The 19,760-nt window shown below is 39.5% G+C and overlaps 4 protein-coding genes and 1 long non-coding RNA gene across 5 annotated transcripts; all 5 read right to left on the bottom strand.

Moving 5' to 3' along the window:
- On the bottom strand, positions 1-1,007 carry LOC113694145 (uncharacterized). Its single transcript, XR_011815390.1, has 2 exons — positions 632-1,007; positions 1-487 (listed from the first exon to the last, which is right to left on the bottom strand). It is a non-coding gene; the product is annotated as an uncharacterized lncRNA (long non-coding RNA).
- Positions 1,008-3,427: 2,420 nt separating this feature from the next.
- LOC113692131 (uncharacterized) lies at positions 3,428-5,105 on the bottom strand. The gene is made up of 3 exons (XM_072052578.1): positions 4,774-5,105; positions 4,256-4,633; positions 3,428-4,090 (listed from the first exon to the last, which is right to left on the bottom strand). Exons 1-3 carry the CDS (start codon positions 4,955-4,957, stop codon positions 3,579-3,581), a joined length of 1,074 nt encoding a protein of 357 aa, XP_071908679.1. The 5' UTR covers positions 4,958-5,105; the 3' UTR covers positions 3,428-3,578.
- A 3,405-nt stretch (positions 5,106-8,510) lies between these two features.
- LOC113692130 (uncharacterized) lies at positions 8,511-10,845 on the bottom strand. The gene is made up of 4 exons (XM_027210500.2): positions 10,587-10,845; positions 10,097-10,459; positions 9,507-9,872; positions 8,511-9,058 (listed from the first exon to the last, which is right to left on the bottom strand). Exons 1-4 carry the CDS (start codon positions 10,777-10,779, stop codon positions 8,697-8,699), a joined length of 1,284 nt encoding a protein of 427 aa, XP_027066301.2. The 5' UTR covers positions 10,780-10,845; the 3' UTR covers positions 8,511-8,696.
- Positions 10,846-14,015: 3,170 nt separating this feature from the next.
- LOC113691315 (umecyanin-like) lies at positions 14,016-15,312 on the bottom strand. Its single transcript, XM_027209417.2, has 2 exons — positions 15,040-15,312; positions 14,016-14,641 (listed from the first exon to the last, which is right to left on the bottom strand). Exons 1-2 carry the CDS (start codon positions 15,227-15,229, stop codon positions 14,292-14,294), a joined length of 540 nt encoding a protein of 179 aa, XP_027065218.1. The 5' UTR covers positions 15,230-15,312; the 3' UTR covers positions 14,016-14,291.
- A 2,689-nt stretch (positions 15,313-18,001) lies between these two features.
- LOC113693590 (uncharacterized) lies at positions 18,002-19,542 on the bottom strand. Its single transcript, XM_027212134.2, has 2 exons — positions 19,125-19,542; positions 18,002-18,852 (listed from the first exon to the last, which is right to left on the bottom strand). Exons 1-2 carry the CDS (start codon positions 19,306-19,308, stop codon positions 18,164-18,166), a joined length of 873 nt encoding a protein of 290 aa, XP_027067935.1. The 5' UTR covers positions 19,309-19,542; the 3' UTR covers positions 18,002-18,163.
- Between the last annotated feature and the right edge of the window lie 218 nt (positions 19,543-19,760).

A 19,760-nucleotide genomic window follows, 5' to 3' on the forward strand; every position in this document is an offset into this window, starting at 1 on the left:
TTTACGCTAAAAACCAATTCATATTTATTGCCGTGCTATCTTTTACACTGACTGCAAAAAATCGTGCTTAAGCAATTACTCCACTGGGCTAATAAAATATAATCAATTCAAGTATCTCTTAATGCAACAAATTAAGGCAACGAAAAGAACAGCAGGGCAAAGGTAGCAGGCTAGCCCAAGATCTTCTTTGAGCACACGCAGATTTTGTTTCACACGAGACTTGAGAAGTAGACGGCCAGGGCCACGAGAATAGTGAAAAAGGCGCTAGCGTTTAGAGAGGATGCTGCCCCAGCCTGGATTTTGACCTTCATTCCAAGATTGCAGTGGTTGTCAATGGAGCAGATGAAGTAGTAAGGATCGGTTGAAGCAATGGTGAAGTTATAAGGGCTGCTTGTGTGAATCTCACCAATTGTATTTGTTGCGCTGCAGGCGTCATAGCTACTCTGGTTCACTTGGGCTACGGTGTGAGTGTTATTCCATTGGAAAACTGATAAAGCAGAAAAAACACTACTGAGCTAATCAACGGAGCTAGAATGGTAATTAAGCTTAGCACGATCATCTTATCAACCCTCTTCTGATCAGTACAGTATAACATGTTACGAGTATTCATGCATGCTTTTTTGTTACTTACCTACGGTATCGCCAACGGCAAAGTCTGTGATGCCAGCCCAGGTTTTGTATGCAACAGAACCAGCAGGAGGGACAGTCCAACCGAGACTGTTTCCAACTGTGTGTGTATCTGCAGTTGCTCCAATAAGCAGTGCTGCTGCAACCATCAAGTAACCGAATAGTACCATCTTCTGACTGGCCATTGAATTTCTATAGATTATATGTTCAGCAGGTCGCCCGCCAGTGCTTGCGTTGCTTTTTCTTCTCCTGTAAAGTTCTACCAGTAGCTAAAGAGATGATTCGTCGAGGCAAGACGCAAGTAACGTTCGGTTCTTATAGAAAATTAATGGAATTGGAGAAAGTGGATGCTTAATTGATTGTGCCTTTCAAAGACCAAATATTAGTGTTAGATTTTGAAGCTTTCAATTAGGACAAGAATTTCATATCTTTCAAACAAAACGTCTGGTCCCGGAACCTGAAATTCTAGAGGGTTTGAGGCTGACAGGGGTCATCATCCTGTGGCTTTTCTTCCTCTTTTCTTTTACCCATTCTTGGTAGTATTTAATTAACAGAGCTTGCATCAACTACACAAGACTGGGAGACTATAGATGGGATCATGGAATCAACAATTGTTTGCGGAAAAACGCGTATAGATACCATATGTGCATTAGTTTCATGAGCTAAAAAGAACTTCTGTAATCTGTACGCATTAATCATAAAGAACTTCTGTACGTGTATTATAAGCTGCTAGGCTTCTTTCTTCTAGTGATTTTCTGCCAAACCAAAAGACCAAATACGAAAGAAAGGCATCTCGGGCACTGGGCATTTTCCTATGTCAATTATATGAGATCCTTAAAGTCCAACTTTTAACACCCTGGTCTCGGTAAACAATCTAGGATTGCTATTTTTTTGGAGTTTCTGTTTTTTAAAAAATACGCTATAGAGATTTGATATACATGAGTTAAAAATTAATATGATTTAAAAATATGTTCAAGGAAAACGTAAAAATTTTTTCTTAGAAAATTACAATTCAAAAAATACCTTTAGACCATTTGGATTGCTATTTTTAGGAGTTTTTGTAAAAAAAAAAAAAAAAAAAAAAAAACTGTAGCGATTTGATATATATGAGATAAAAAGATAATTGAAAAATATATTTAAAAAAAACGTAAAAATTTTTCTTTAGAAAACTATAGTCCAAACATGGCCGAATTCCAACATTATAGTGACAGTAAACTTCATCCTTTCATTTATGTTCTACATAAAATCATGGTTGTTAAAATCGCGATCCGAATCGTAGGATCGTGCGATCCTATGATCCAGAAAGGCAAAATCGATCCGGATCGCACTCAGAATCGCAAATTCCTTGAATCTATATAGGATCGAGATAGGATCAGTAGGATCGCATATAATCGTACTTGTGAATTAGGGATCACTGAGTTTTTTATATTTTTTATTTTGTGCTTTTGCAAGTCCTTGACAGAGCTAGCCTAGCAATATTGACCTACTCTGCATTTTAGCAAATTCACATTTCAACATCTTGAATGTGTCCACTCCTCATCTTCAATGAAAAGTTATGGCGTTTGAGGGAACCTTCCAAAGGAAGCAGGTAAAGCAGGAAAAGAAAAGAACCTCCCCCTTACTTTAACGCGTTTCACCGAAACTGAAGCCTGCGATATTCTTTAAACGCAAACGCAAAATATCTCTGAGAGTTAAAAGTCTAAGAAAAAACTGTGATTATATCTCTTAGATCCTGAAATATGTGATGACGAGCTGATGTGAAGCAAAAATAAAAGTTGGTTGTGAAAAAACAATTGATTTTTTTTGGGGGGGGGGGGGGGGGGGGGGGGGGGGGTTGAATTTTTTTTTTTTTTTTTTGAAGGAAGGATTAATTGGTTGTGAAGTCCCTCTTTCTTTTTCCAAGGTCTGTGTCAGACTTTCTTTATCTGAAACATTCAAAACATCCGACTTTTATTTATTTTTTCCTAATCCAAAACTTCCAACTTGAATATATTTTACGTCACAAAAGTATCATATATCGAAAGATTTGCCACGTTGACTGTTCTTCTTTTTAAATTCGACATAAATCTGTGAAAACAACAGTAGTACTCTTGGGACTGCGTCATGAGAAATTCGTTAAAACAGATAAAGCTGCATGCAGTGCAGTGGCGGAGGTACAATTTTTCCAGCCTTCAAAACGAGAAAAGAGAGCAAATTGAAAGAAAAGATTAATCTTCTAGAAGTGATGAGGATAGTCTCCTGATGATCCAAGCGCTGTCTTCATCTTCCATACACTTTACAAGACTTATGTGCCAAAACATTTAGGCCAATTTGGTTAGGGAGAAAAACAAAATTAAGGATGAAATCTTATAAATTAAGAGACCGTATACCATTTTTTTTTCTTTTTAAAACTGCTAAATGCTAAAGAAGTGGAACCAGGTAGAATTTAATTTGTCACCATGATTTTCTTGTAAAGGTTTGTGAGTAAGGTGGGTTATTAATTAAGGATATGGACTGTTGAATATCCCAAAAAACTCACGTTTCCACTCTTTTCTACCTTCATTGGAGTTGCAAACGAAAGAGTTTTTTGGTCTGCCTCCAAATCTCTCGTTTTTCTTCCAATCCAAATGGGTTATTGGCTTAATAGTCAGAAGATGATGCGGGTGGTCTGTTTTTCCCCTTGCATTTGGAAATTTTGGCACAAGCTAGACAAATAGTCAAATGCACGCACCTTTTCTCTCAATTACACCATTTATCAATCAAATCAATGGCTGAAAAATTGAAATATCACAATCAATCTAGCGGAATAATACCGAACCGATGACTGAAAAATATGGAATTCAGTGTAATTATTCTATTTTTATTGGCATACAAAATGGTTCAATCTGAATAACAATAGCAGTAATGCGAAAATGGTAACAAAAATAAAATAATCGCAAACAATAAAAGTCGTCAATGGTCGCTAGCTAAATCTAATACAAGAAAGCCAAGGCAATCGACAAGAAAGTGAATGGCAACGCTGCTACTGCAAAAGATGGAGCAGAGTTTGGTGGAGGAGGAGCTGAGACACCACCTGGAGAACCAGACGGAGATGGAGTGGTAGAACCAGACGGAGATGGAGTGGTAGAGCCAGAAGGTGACGTGCTAGGAGAGCCAGAGGGTGGTGGGGTGGAAGAGCTGGAAGGCGGAGTTGCGCCGGTCGATGAAGGAGCAGGAGCAGAGGCAGGGCCGGATGGAGGCCTGGTGGGGGCTGGAGTTGGTGATGGAGTGGCAGCAGTTCCGGTGACGTTGATGGCTAGCTTTTGGCCGAGTGAGCAGTGTCGAGGGATGGTGCATATGTAGAAATGTTCACCTGCGGTGGTCAGGGTAATTCTGGCTGGACCGGTGTTAATTGTGGTTCCGGTGGCAGAGGTGTTGCAGGAATCATAGGCTGCCTTTGATGTCACCACAGCAACATCATCAGCTCCAGTTGTAAAGTTGAACACTGCATTGTTAATGCAATATTGTGAAATATATGCATGTCAGTAACCAATAAAATTTGGCATATGTTCTAAGATGAGGAACAAAAATCAACGCTTTCAAGTCATTCGTGTTATTATACAAGTAGTTTTTATTTGGTTCTGATAAGATTGGAATGGATTTGCTTTACCTAGAATGTCGCCAACCATGAAAGTCTTGCCGGCTGCCCAAGTTCGGTAGGCAATGGAGCCACCAGGAGGGACAGTCCAGCCCAAGCTATCTCCAACGACGTAAGTTTTTGGGGTTGTAGAGCTGGGGGAGGGTGCAGGAACAGGGGATTGAGGCGGTGGAGAGGTGGAAGGAGCGGCAGAAACATTGATAGCCAGCTTCATTCCCGCGTTACAGTGGCCTGAGAAGGTGCAAATGTAGTAGTGTTCGCCGGTAGTGTTTAAGGTGACGTTTGCTGGGCCGTTTCTGACGAGGGAGATGGGGCTGGCGGAGTTGCATCCATCAAAAGATGTCCTACTCACCTGGGCGACATCATGTGATCCCGTTGTGAAGTTGAACACTGCACAATTAATTAATATCCAACACAAGCATTAGATGGGTATTAAATGCTGTGCAACAACTATGATTATAAATTAGTCACGTTGTTTGTGTTTAGTAAGAGAAAAAGAAATGGTTGTGGTCGGAGAAGATGGTGCTTACAGAGAACATCTCCGACGGTGAAAGTCTGGCTGGCAGCCCAGGTGGTGTAGGCGACGGCGCCGCCAGGTGGGATTGTCCAACCCAATGAATCACCGACTACATGTGTTCTTTGTGCTACTGAGCACTGTAATGCAGCAGCTAGAACTGCAACAACGAGCAGTGTGATAATAAACTTGCCTGCCATTTTGCCTGCCCTTTGCTGTGTTCTTGAACTTCAGATCGCCCCTGCTTGAATTCACTTCCAAATCCGATTTGGTACTCTCTCTTGCTTTATGTGAAGAGAGCCTCAAAGTTTGTGGAGGTGGACAATTTGTTCCTCCGGTATTTATAGGGACTCTTGCACCAGGTCGTACCTCCAAGAAGCCGTGTCGTAGCCTCACAAACTGGAAAATCACATCCCCCGCCCCCTAGCGAATTTAGGCACGCGAAATTTCGAACCAGTCTAGAAAGAAAGAGAACAGAGCCAACTAATGGACGTAGTTGAGATTGACTCTTAGTGTTTTTTTAATAAAAAGCCAAGTCGTTCTTTAATTAGATTGGGGGCCAAACTGGTCCACGTACGGGTGGTGGCCGTGTTTTGGGACTAATGAGCAATGACTATTTCCAGTACTTTGTTTTTCTTCTTCTTCTCGCATATGAATCATATCATGTGGGAATAAATAACAAGTCGTGTCCTAGAAAGGTCGTTCGTTTAGTTTGTGGCCGCCTGAACAGTGGGAACTGGTGAAATGCTTACCAACTTTCTTGAGACTTTTTGGATCCTCTCTTACTCGGTCATTGTCTTTGAATCTTAGTTTTGATTAATCTTTGCTTTCTTATTAATAAAATGTTACTCGCCTGATCTCAAATAATAAAATTATTTTTGTTTCTCCTTTTATCTGGATTGGAGTGAATGAAAGTGGGAGGTTTTTCTTTTCTTCTACGTTTTTTTTTTAATTAACAGAGTCAAGGTAAGAATTGTGAAAACAAAGTTGGAGGAGATTACGGGTAGAGGAGAAGCATCAGATGAGAAAATTAAACTACTACTACATGGTTTCTCCCATGTTGTGAAGGTGGCAAGGTCTTTCTTTTTTTTAATCATAGATAGAAGAAATAAACACACATAATTAGATTAGAAACGCGCAGAAGTCATCGTCAAATTGGGCAAGGTCTTTCTTACTCGGGGAAATTCTAGAAATACATAATCCTGATGTAGTAATTGATTGGAATGACTGCAATCGTCTTAATATATTTTAATATTTACGACAGGTTCAACGTTGGGAAATTCTGGAGTCAAAGTCTTCTGCACTTTCCCAGTCGCACGGTAGAATAGCTAACCATCTATCTTTCGTCGTTTTCTTTATGGGGGCACTACTAATGGTTTCAATCAAGTTTGAACACCCAATGAGAATCCCGCAAATTGGATTGCTTTTTTTTTTTAACAATTTTTGTAAAAAAAAAAAAAAAAAGGCTTGTATTAAATTGATGTGTGTGAAATGACAAAGTGATTAAAAAATGTGTTTACAAAAAATATAAAAAATTTGTTTTTAGAAGACTACAAACCAAATAATTAAGATCCAAACATCTTAGATAAAGAGGTGTTACAAAGTGTTAAAAATTTGATCGCCAAACCATATATTAGAGGATTAATCAGGATTATATATATATATATCATAGTGTATTATATTTTTGTTAAGTTAATTTCTAATCATTGTACAATTTATAAGTTAAAATTTGATATAACAAAATAAATACCAGATGCTTTCATTTACAGATTTTCACATGTAGTAGTATCGTAGTTTACCATTCCGTTAAATATAATTCATTTTCTTCCATGTGGAAAGAACTTCTTGAGTCGAGATGAATACCTAATTGACTTGTATTCTAATGCAGAAACACGTAAGATGAACTCAAAAATTTCTACATTATAATGTACCGTGCATAATGCTCACATGCATGTGACAATTCGCGTTTTACGTATGAAAAGTCAACATAAAATCTTTTCTTTCTTTTTTTTTTTTTGTGGGCAGTATGAAATTTCCATTGATTAGCAAGAAAAAGAGTATACAAAGGTGTTTGTAAACAACCAAACACGTCCGCTGCTTCTATATGTATTCTTTTACTGCTGCAATTTGACATAAGTTTCAGTCCTTTTGTGCTGTCTATCGGGGAGTATTTCCCTGGTCCCTTTTTTTTTTTTTTTTGTCCTAAAAAAAAAACACAGGAAGCATTAATAGCACAACAATTACAAGTTGTGAGCAACTGCTCTAATGTCGTCCCTGGCTGCTTGCATGAGCCAGTTGGGGGAAGTCAACCTTGCAAATAAGTTCATTACAGGCAAATTTTGCTATTAAATGACTGACAAAGTTGCCTTCTCTTCTAGTCTAGTAAATGAGAAGCAACATTGACTAAAACCCTTCCTCATCTGCTGAAAATCTTCCAAAATCGTTCCAATGCAGAGTTGTCTCCTGAGCATCGATCCCTCATTGATTTTGTCTATTACAGCTTTGCAATCAGATTGGATTTCAATCTTCTGCCATTGTTCATCTTTAGCATTTATTAGCGCTAATCTGACTGCCGTGGCTTCTTCCACCTTTGGGTCATAGCATTTATTCACTGAGCCTGCCCGTGTAGCAACTAGCATCTATTCCCCTGGTCTGTTGAACTTGAGCGCGGTTATTTACTCGTTGGACCACCAATTTCTTTGCGAGTTGTCTGAAACAGTTACTGCTTTCATGCATTGTGTATCAGATATGGCGAGTCAGAAACTTGGCTCTATTTCAAGGGAGACACACTTCAGGCCTTATGAGAGATGTTGTAGCTGGATGGAGGAGAGTTCTGCTTACTGGTGCAAATTGGACTTTGGCAGTACAATAGGGCATTGCCCATAGTTGCTTTGATTTTTGATAGTGCATCTGACATTGTACAGTTACAAAGTGGAAACTTTTTCATAGTATAGGTTAACTTCTTTTCAAATCAACCATAGGTCCGTCCATAACACTTGATATTTTCAAGATTTAATAAAAAAAAATTTGGTAATTGTGCCAGATGTATGTGTCCAAGTTCTTGACCAATGAAGTCATGTGCCTATGCGGCCACAAGTAAGTCGCGTCCAAAAACAAACAAAAAAGAAAAATTCAACCCTAACCATGATTTTTTTTTTTTTTGTTTGTTTTTTTGGTTGTCTCATTAATCAAGAAATTAGCACCCTTCCACAAATGTGCCAGACTGGGGACCAAATAGCACAAGAAAAAGTTTAATAGTAACAATTGAACAAGAAACACAATGATAGGTCAATACTGCAATGCCCTTTATTTTATTTTTCCTTTCTTTCACGAAAAGACTTTCATTAGTTTAGTCAGTCCAAATTACGGCATTATCGTGCATATGTACATTTATGTTTGAGCATTACTCCCAGTACTGTTACTCATGAAAACCTCTACTTTCTGCGTCAAAGTTTTTCGTTCTGCGGATTTGAATTGTTTAATTCGGGTTCATTTAACAGCGATATGCTTGAATTGTTTGGAAGACTTTGTTGTTTGGCTCCGCCTGCAGCATTTAGCACAACATAAACCTACGTGTGCCGGAGAAGAATCTCTCCTCACCAAGTTACCAATGCTTGAGCAATAAAACACAAATAAAACACAAATAAAAAAAAAAAAGAGGAAGAGAACAGATTTTGTTGCATGGTGTTTATTAGTTTGATATATGTTCATGGAGTTCACCGCAATTTCGAAGTTTAATCCAGGTACAAGGAATCAACAAGAAACATATTTATTGTCGATAAACAAACTGTATCGTCTAATGAATATAATGATACCTCACCAATCCGTGTATTGAAAAAAAAAAGAGAAAAGAATAAAAATGCTAAATACACAGATCAAGATCAATATCGAGGCAAAGAGAAATTATTGGGTATACTAAGAATCCAACATATATAGGTTCTAAAAGACGAAGAGGGATGCGAAAGCAATAGCTAAGGAGGCGAAGAAGCCCAAGGCGGCATGACGGGAGGCTGAGTTGAAGGGAACGGGAGCCCCATTGGGTCCTCCAGCTGGAGAAAGTGCATTTGATGGAGGTTGGGCTATGCTGGGGGAGCCAAAGTCGGTGACGTTAATGGCTAGCTTTTGTCCCAGGCTACAATGCGTGAAGTATGTGGACGTGTAGAAATGTTCGCCGGCGGAAGTTAATATGATCCTCGCCGGACTGGTGCTTATGACTCTGAGAGGACTACTGGTGTCACAGCCGCTATAAGCTGACTTGGTCACCTCAGCCACATCTTGCGTTGCGTTGGCAAAGTTGAATACTGTATAAAGGGCAAGAATCAAGTTTTCGTTGGTCAGGAGAGAATCAAGTTTTTTTTTCCCCTTCAAATTTTGCCGATTATTGCGTGACTGATATTACTACTACATTTTATTTGCATAAATTAATAGACCAATGACTAATGCACTACGTGATGTTCTAGAATTAAATTCATTTGACTATGTTTGCTAAGCTGGATTTGCTTCAGTTGAAAAATTCATTCCTTCTAGAACGTGATTGAGGTTGTGTGTCCCCTAGTGTTGACTGTGGATTAAAAAAAAAAGGTGTGACTTGGATAGCTTAATGAATATGAATTGATTACTTAGAAGAGCTAGAATTGATTATTTAGAAGAGCTAGACCATGCAACTCAAGATAACTTGCTAAATTTGATTAAATGGTTGTGTTTTACAAGTGAAACAACCATTCAGGGAAAAAAAAGTTATGTACGTACCTAGAATGTCTCCCACAGCGAACGTCTTGTCATACGCCCAAGTCTCATAAGCAATTGGACCACCTGGAGGGACAAGCCACCCAAGGTGATCTCCGACAATGTAGGTGACCGGCGCTCTTGGGGACGGAGGGACAGGACTAGAGCTTGGCGGTCCAGGAGATCCACGGGTCACAATGATGGCCAACTTTTGCCCTAAGAAACAGTGACCGTCCAAGGTGCTTATGAAGTAGTATTCTCCGGTGGAGTTAAGAGTGTAACTTGCCGGACCTGTTGTCTGAAGTGATAGAGGGTTTGTTGAATTGCATGTGTCAAAAGCTTCCTTGGTTACTCTAGCAACGTCTTGTTCTCCAGTAGTAAAATTGAACACTGCATCAAAATTCGTTTTGACAAACCCATCAAACTTGGGCGTGATCGATGATCATGCACAAATCTCAAGCTAAAATTCAGATGCACTAGATAGCCGATATCTCAATTCAGTTAGATTTTTCAACTAAATTGACATCTCGGCGTATGCCTAAGAAGGGAAGTCATGGGTTTCAGTTTTTGCATTCAGACACAGAAAGAGAAGAACGACAATGAATGTTCTATACCTAGAGTGTCTCCCACGGCGAAAATCTTGTCGTAAGCCCAAGTCTCGTAAGCAATTTTACCACCAGGAGGGACAATCCACCCAAGATCATCTCCAACGATATAGGTGACTGGTGTTCTGGAAGCAGCAGGGGCAGGACTGGCACTTGGCCCGGAAGATGCTTGATTTACACTGATGGCCAACTTTTGCCCGAAGAAACAGTGCTCGTCTTGGGTGCTTATGAAATAGTACTCTCCGGCCGAGCTAAGAGTATAATTTGCTGGACCTGTTGTCTGAATCGATATGGGGTTGGTCGAATTGCAGACATCAAATGCTTCCTTTGTAACTCTAGCAACGTCTTGTTGCCCAGTCGTGAAATTGAACACTGCAGATTTAATTAATTCATTACCAATTATTAAAACCACGCCATGCATGTCCATAACATAACTAATCACAAAAGAGAAAAGCTTTAAAAAGATCAAAGGCAAAAAGCAGTTCTTTTGATTACGTACGAAGAATGTCTCCCACGGAGAAGACTTGCAAGCCAGCCCAGGTGGAATAAGCAATGGAACCTCCTGGAGGTACTATCCATCCTAACCTATCTCCAACAACATGAACTCTTTGGGCGTCGATGGTGTGTAGAGAAGATGCTAATGCTATCATAGCAACCGTTAGAGCGGATAATGCCAACTTGTTATTCCTCATGGTTTCGGTTCAATACAAGTGACTTTGAAATGTGATTATAACTAAGGGCGCGACTGTGACATTGAAATGTGAGATATTTCAGCTCTGTATTTATAGAGATGCTCTGCTTGACTTCCAATAAGTAAAGAAAAGGAAACCACAGACTTTTGAAGTTTCTCTAATTAATTCTCTTTCTCTGCGCTGATGAAACATATGTAACTTCTCCGAAACCAATTTATAAGTAATGATTTTAATTTTTTTTTTATTGTGTAACGGCATATCTATTCTAACCTACTTCTATTCCTATTATAACCTATTCTAAGGGTGGTTCAACTGATCTAAGAAAACCAACGAGAACTGAACCATCATTAGACCGGAGGTGCACCCGCATGAATTTAGAAAAAATCACAAATATATTAATAGAAGGTAAAATTGAAACTCTTAGAACTCACATCCCATAATTCATTTGGTGGCCAACTCTACAAGAGGAAGTTGATGTATAAGTAATGATATTATGCTGACATTTTTTGTGCTGCCGAGGGGTCTACATTCTGGACTTGGAGGGGTACTGGGTCACGATTGTTGGCTTTTGTTTTCTGACATTTGAACTGCCTAGAGACTTTTTGATCAATTCGCGTAATAAGGAAGGAAATATTAATTATCTGACAAGCAGCGAGACTGAGTCATTGAAATCAAAATCACGAGTGTATCGGTACACATACGGGGACTTAGGTCCGACCAGGCTTTCTTTTTCTTTTGGTTTTAATCAATCAGGCCAAATTTGGCAGCGCAGAATGATGAACCTCAGCTCAGTTATAACATTAATTAGGGAAAACTGTGTCCAGCTACTTTGAAGCTGACCAAACTTCTAGACATGAACTGAAAACTCCCCGAAATTATTGAATGACTAACCATGCAACATCCCTCTCGTTCTGACTGCCTTCATTCCCTCGACTCTTAGAGGGTTTTGATTGAACGACTACATGGAAGGTTCGCAATGACCCCGCGTGTCACCAATCAAAGCATTCCGAGATGAATCTTCTTCTTCTTCTTCTTCTTCTTCTTCTTTTTTCTTTTTTTTGGGCCACAAAAAGATGGCTTACATTTCCACATTTGGTGGAAGAAAAGCTTAGCACGTTTTGTGATGAAATTGAAAATGGTGTCGTAAAATAAGTCAAATTCCTCGCGTTTATTTATTTTTCTAGATCATCAACGAAAAGTTTAATGGATTGTGGTTCAAGAAAATCCTTGGCCAGCCTCTTCTGAATCCCCGTATGTGTTTCTTGACGTCTAGATCAATATGATTTCTTTCATCTTCCGGCGAAGATTCAAGGCAACAGTTGATTATTCGTGTTGGGTAGCTCCTGGGAGAAATACTACCCCAAATTTTTCATAAAGAAGGTACAGTTGCTCTTCCAGTGCACATCCCACATGTCTTGTGCTCTTTTAAGTCTCCGACCACGCATCAAGTTCTAGAGTTTTGTGATGAGTCCTTTACTGCTTCAAATTAAACGAAGTTGGCCAGAAGTAACTGATATATTATAGTTTGAGAAGTCGCCTAAGGGCTACGTTTCATCTTCTGCAATCTCCATCGGGGTGATTAGCAAACACGTATCCATTTTCTAAGGTAATACTCTTACTAAGTTAGCCAATTGTCAAAAAAGGACGCATCTGGGTATGATATAAAATCACCGGTTTTCATCTGAAAAGTCTAAAGAAGTGGGCAAAAATATGGGAATTTCTGGGATAGGCACACTTGCATAGTCTATAGACTCCACTTTCATAGTTTTTACCTTGTCAACCACGACCCGGAAGTGGAAGAGTTGTTAGCGAGCTGAGTAAGCTTTGTCATGCCATCTATGATGACGTTTTCATGATATATATTTTTTCAAGTCGGTTACAAATTTACAATAAACTATTCAGATACAGGTGAGTTATTTTGGTGCGTTATATAGTTTCTAATGTTCGAATGGGTAAAAGGCCCGCCTGGGAGAGAAGGTCTCTACTTAAATGTCATACTCAAACCTACGTATGTAGGTAGCTTATTTACGGCTTGTTATTAGACGATGAAAGTTTAACTTATTATGATTATTCTACAACTAAAAAGCTGTTTTGAGGTGTTCATATTCTCTTTTGACTTATGTTCCTTTAACACATTTTTTTCCAACTGAAAAGCAAGGATAGTCAAAATTGCTATTGGAACTTCTACGCTTCAAAAACAATTTCATTGTGCTCTCTCAAGATTTTGAAAATTACGCCTGTCTCCTGTACTCATCTAAAATGGTAATATTAATCTTACTATTTTAATAAAACTCCCTTGTTGTCGTGTATGCATACACAAAGAATGGGATTTATAATTGTTTTTTCGTTTCATTTTCTCTCCTTATGCCTTTTTTTTTTATATTTTGAGAGTAATTAAAACCACAAAGCTATAAAATGCTAACCCTAGTTGCGATTTTGAATGTGATTCAGTTTTTTAGTTGATCCTTTTTTTATGTATCAAAAGCAATAATAACTTAAAAAAGAAGCTGTCCAAGACTACTATTAGATTTGGATAGTTCCAACAATCCAAAAATCTACAAACTCCAAAAGAATAATGATGATACTTTCTTCTCCAATTCAAAAAAAATATATAGTATATACCACTAATGCATGCATCACGTGAAGTTGCTTATGATCACGATAAAATTAGTGTAATAATTGCTTATGAAATAATAAATATGAGTATCAAAGACTTGAACTTTTTCCTTATATTTGTGCTATATATTTTACAATTATTTTGGAAAGTAATATAAACTTCATAAATTGAGAGCATTTTAGGGAATTTATTTCAAAATTCTATGGATGAAAAAAAATAAACATTGGAAGAGTCAATCCTGAAAGAGATTTGATAATGTTCAACTTCAGATTAATCGAGTCGAACGTAGTCACCGGACACCGAGAGGTTTACGTTTGAAAAAAAACCACCAGACCAACCTCAACCAATTGATTCAACGGTTATGGCCGGACTAATCCTTCAGGCAGCCATCTAGTAATTAGGAGCTATTGTTTGTTCGTTTTGGGAACGGGAATACCGTATCTTCTACTAGTACTCAAAACAAAAGATCACTACGTGGACGATAGTAGCTCCGTGTTAGTATTGTTTGACAGGTGTGTAACTTGACTCTGGCTTTGAAATGAAAGATCCAACTTTTCTGATTTCTCCGCTGTGTCTAGCTCCCTCATGCAGAAATAAGAAAAATATTTGATAGTTCAGATAAGAAAGAAGGTATTTATGAAGGATTTATTGAGAGAAACATTAAGATAGAATAAGACTGCGCAGCAATCATTCATCGAATAAGTACAGGGACTCCGATGTCATAGTTTACCGGCACCACTACAACTACTCCTGGCAGTGGCATCCACAAAGAGTAGTGTGAAACTGTGTACAGCGACGGGACATATACTCTGATAAGATTAGAATTAGATACATATACAAGCAAACGTAATCAATCGTATCATTACTTATTAGACGTGCTAACGGTACGTGAAAACTAGCAAAAGAAGGCCGCGAAAACGGACAGAAAAATCAAAGAAGCAGCAGCAACGGCCCGAGTTGGGGTAGCAGAGCTTCGTGGCGGTGGAGGCGAGAAAGTACCACTACCGGGGGGCGACGGAGGTGGGGGGCTGCCGAAGGGTGATCCTGCAGAAGATGCAACGCTGACTGCTAGCTTTTGCCCCTGAGAACAGTGGATGGTGCACACGTAATAAGATGTCCCAGCGGCCAGGGTGAAGGTGGCCGGACCATTTACTTGATTGCTTATGGGATTGGCTGTGTTGCAATTGTCGTAAGCGTTCTGTACAACTTGGGCTGCGGTGTGTGCTCCGGTCGTGAAGTCGAACACTGCAACCCATGTAGCATATCGGAACAGCAGATTATTACCCCCAAAATTGAAAAAAAAAAATCCAAACTTTTTCAATTTCTGGTTATTATCATTGACTTCATCAAGTTCGACAATGGTTGAAATAACAAAAAGCTACCAATTTACGGTGCTACATGCTACAGCTTAAGTTCCAGCCAGCCTTCCACTAGGCCTAGGAACCAAAATTTAAGTTGACCGGAACAAGCACAAGAAAAATTTTGTAAACGAATCGAATTGGATCGAACTCTTCTTATTAGACTGCTAGGTTTGCTTCCAATTTTTTTAGCAGCTATCCGGACTCCGGAATATACAAATATACAAACACTCAATCTTTACTTCTACCGGGCCAAGGAGTTCAGATGGGCCAAAAAAAACTTACCCAGACTATCCCCAGCAACGAAAGTGTGTTGGGTAGCCCAGTTGGAATAGTTATACCCACCAGAGGGGACTTGCCAGCCGAAGGTGTCCCCTACGTGGTACGTGGTGGCTGCTAAGGTGTGAACTACTAGCGTAGCAGCTGCCACCACCAGGATCTCCATTACCACCAACGAATCCTTTGCTCCGGCCATCCTTTGCTTCTCCCTGCGTCCTCCGGCCACCCTACGTCTTTATGTTGAAATTTGAGGTCTGTAAAACTACTCATTGGCGCCTGCTCTTTATATAGGACGAAAGCCAAGGATAAAGAAGCCTCGTAGTCATGCGGAGTTGGTAGGGAGGGCCATTTCATCGTCAATTGACAAATGCCTCCATAATATGGATACGTAATGCAATAGTATAATTCACTTTGGCTGGCCTGCGTTTGTTGGGAAATGAGGAGTAAGCAATTGGATCAGCATCGGCAGATGTCAACTCATGGGGAGGGCATCCATTTAAGTAATCGCTGGAACAATTCAAAGATTCGTAACAATTCAGTGACACTCTGCTGTTATCTGCAGTTAGTGAAGAGAACGAGTAGTGGCGATCGTTAGTGTAATCGATGGTCTGTGTGATAGAATTTGCCCTTTACCTTGAATGAATCGCTTTTTATTAGGGCATAGACAACAACAATAATGTATGTAGCCAGGGTCTTCAAAAATTGATCTGGGGTTGAACTGAAAACATGATCGGAAGGCAACTCGGTGGCATCGAGAATATATTATATCTCCTAGGTTTTATGTTGCTTATATTGTAGTATGACGAAGGCCCACTGAATTCCACGACTATTTCAACTAGCACCAACCAAAATCCTTTTCGAGTAATAAACATTGCAGATTGATTCATTACTTCCGGAGATACCGACCATAATTTAATATGGAAAGTCTGCTGTTTTCAAGCGTGTTGTTGGATCACGTCTCTAACCAATCAATATTTTTATCATTTTAACCAATCTTTTCAACCAAACATCAAAATAAAGAAAGAAAAAAAATCCCATGTTTTTACCACTGATTATGAGAATTATATCCCACACATACAAACATGATCTAAGAACACGAGGCTTTGCCTTGTTAACCTGTTTACTGAAAATTCAGCAGGTGTTAGTTTGTTTTTTTTTTTTTTGGGTCACAACAATAACAGTTATATAACCTATTTTAATCTAATTTGGGACAAGGGAGAGTATAATAGCCTAGTCTAGGGAAAGGAAGAGTATAATCGACGGAAAACCCTATTAGAGGAAATCACACGAAGGTGACAGCTACAATTAAATTGCAGGTTTGATGAGAGGTAAGGATCGAACCTTTGGAGTTACCAACAGGTATTAGTTAATTTGCTCAGTAATATTGAACTCGTTGGCCTGACACTTGGGTAACTAGTCGACTGACTCTGTATTTTCTTGGTGCTCTCGGTAAAGACAACCAAAGTTTTGTCGGCACCGTTCGATATTTTGATTCAACATATTAAATAAGGGTAAATTGTACATTACCCTCAAATAGTTTAATGCTTTTCTAAATAACTTTCTTATGATTTTTAAAATCTTCAAATGGTCCCTTTATGGTTAACAAATAATTTTTATTTTGACATCGAGATATTTTAGATATTTTCATCGGCTCCGTTACGAATGGCAAGTTCCATCATTTTGTTACTTAATTTTATACTATATAACTTTTGAAACCGTAGAAGAGTTATATGAAAAAGTTCTAAGCAACAATGCAAGAAGTGTAATTTATCCTATTAATAAAAAAGGTCCAGATCACATCAAATCAAAAGAAGATTAACTTCAAAGCTTTTCATTTTTACCCCAATCAATCACAACACTTAATCCTGCAATTATGCCGTTTCATTTTCATACCAAATGAGACGCCTCGTTTCAAAATTGTAATCTGACGAATTTATCACAATTGGAACCTCTGTTCGTGCAAAGAATTTCACTGATAATTTCCAGTAGTTTATGAAGTCCGACTCTGCCAGGATCAGGGGAAAAACCCGATTTAAATTTAAAAAAAAAAAAAAAAAAAAAAAAAAGAAGCTCTCTCTTGCTACCTCTCATTTTCTCTGACTTCTATCTAATACTTCTCATTTTGGCAGGCGGCCTCTCTCTTTGGGAGGGTCCATTCCATGGATCTCGTTTTATTGTGTTTTTCAATAAAATCTCTCCTAAACTTTCTTAACGAGAGTCTTTTGTTTCTCTTAGGGGTTCATAGTGAGAGTTTTCTGTTTCTTCTAGAAGTTTTTAGTGAGAATTTTTTGTTTTTCTCATTATTTTATTGTTTGATCTGAATTTATTTCAGATTTAATTGTCAAATCTGAAATTTATTTGGTTTATGGTGTATCTCAACAAATCTCATCAAGGAGCTTGAAGAACCCATTGATTACACGCCCAGAACAGAGTCAGAGCGATTTATTTATCTCATCAGATCTCATCAAAATTATTGGAGCTTGAACCCATTAATTAATAAATCTGACCATTGAAACATGCACAACAAAAAAGGAGTTACAGCAATTTATGTATTTTTCAGATCTATTTAAAATCATTTAAATCCATTATATTTGTTATTAAATTGCAAGAGGCAGCATGGGTTCATAAATGTTCATTAATGAGTCGGCGTGCAGAAGTAAACGCCTTCTGCCAACCTCGTCCCATTTCCCGTAGTGTTGCTTTAATTATCAGGTCAATCAAAGTGGAAGATGAACTGTCGACAACCACATGCTGGACTGCTACCTGCTTTCCAAATGTCTCTGGGAACTTTAGCCCTAAACTGTAATAATGCATGAAATTAATCCCAATCTTCTTCCTAAACCCAAATTTACTGCGACTTGGGCAGTTTACAAGAGCGGCAAGGCCATTGTCCCATGGTTCTTCGCATTTCTGCTCAAGAATTGCCACATTATCAAATTAAAATTCGTACACAGAATCCATCAAGAAATCCAGCTGAAATAGGGCAGGCAGCTTTTATTTATCTCCATAAATCTATAATCCGTCAATCAATATAATCACACCCAAAAAAAATATCAAAATCAAGTCACACCGAACATATGTATCAACCACTAAAAGGATGACAGTGTACACCAAAAATATCCCCAGAAACCTAACACGTAATACCAATGACAAATGACAAAAGCATGACTACTAAAGTAGCTGTAGCTGTGGCCGTGACAGGGGCAGAACTTGGCGGAGGAGAGCTCATACCCCCACCAGGTGCCCCACCGGGTGAGGTGGGTGTAGGAGCTCCTCCGGGACCAGAAGCACTTGAAGGTGTAGGAGCTCCTCCGGGACCAGGAGCACTTGAAGGTGTAGGAGCTCCTCCGGGGCCAGGAGCTGGTGAGGATGACGGCACTGATGCTGGTGTAGGTGCTGGACCCGCTGGTGTTTTTGGTGCTGGGGCTGGTGTTGCTGCTGCTGGTGTTTTTGCTGGCGCCGGGGCCGAAGTCGGTGGTGCAGGTGTAGTTGACGGTGTTGATGCTGGCGGAGGTGTGGATGAGGGTGGAGGTGTGGATGCTGGTGGAGGTGTTGATGGTGGCGATGATGCTGGTGGAGGGGTGGCTTTAGGAGCTGGAGCTGGAGCTGCACCACCTCCTGAAACGGAGACGGTCAATTTTTGTCCCAAGGAACAGTGCTGGCCGAAGGTGCAAATGAAATATGCCTGCCCTGGGGAGGTTAGATTGATTCTTGCCGGACCAACAGTTTGTAGTGAGATGGGATTGCTTGAGGTGCATCCGTCATAACTTGCCTTTGAAACTACGGCCACATCGTGAGCCCCAGTTGCGAAGTTAAAAACTGCAACAATTTACAAAGTTTCACTACTCATTTATCAAGACACTCAGAATCCTAACCTGTATCATCAAACTGAACACAAAAAAATTAAAAAAAAAAAAAATCTGATGCCAATCAAGCAAGAATTTTATATTAGTAGTTTCATAGCAGCATCGATCCATTTCTAAGTCCAACAAAAACAAAATCAAGAAAAGCTGCTAAAAAAATCTATTCAGGGTTCAGCGTGCCCTGCGACAAAGATGTAGGGGCAGGGTACATAAATATCTCGTACGTACCTAAGATATCACCAACTTTGAAGGTCTGTTGAGAAGCCCAGTTGGGATAGACCGAAGAACCGGAGGGGACTGTCCAGCCCAAGCTGTCCCCGACCACATGAGTTGCCGCATCGGTGTTTCCTAGAATAGCAGCGGCTAGAATTACCAAAAGTGGCACTGCTGCAAAGGTGGTACTTGCAGCCATACTTTCCTCTAGCTAGAGGGGCTACTTATGTGTTCTCAAGTCGACCCCTGCCTGAAGCTTTCTAAGCTTTTGCTAATTGTGGGATCCTGCTCAAGCGTTCAAGAACCCTTCCGTTTCAACCAGGGAAATCAAATATAATAGATTATAGAGAGAGAGAGAGAGAGAGAGGAAACACAAAAGAAAAGGACGTGCGATGAGTAGGATGAGTTTTCCTTGGAAGTGTGTGTGGGAGGAAGAGGATATAGCCATATAGGGGGTTTCAAAAGGATAGATTCCACGTGGAGTGGTAATAGTGCGTCAGTGGTAGCTAGGGATTGGCTATTGAATTGATGAGCAGTTGCTGAACGACTACCCGCATCAGCAATTCAGCAAACGGTAGAAACACTGTAGGAGATTTTTGGTCCAACTAGTGGTCTTCCAACTCAACTGTTCATCGTTCGGTGCGTTGGAAA

This window comes from Coffea arabica, chromosome 6c, assembly GCF_036785885.1.
Source record: "Coffea arabica cultivar ET-39 chromosome 6c, Coffea Arabica ET-39 HiFi, whole genome shotgun sequence".
In the NCBI taxonomy this organism is placed as follows: domain Eukaryota; kingdom Viridiplantae; phylum Streptophyta; class Magnoliopsida; order Gentianales; family Rubiaceae; genus Coffea; species Coffea arabica.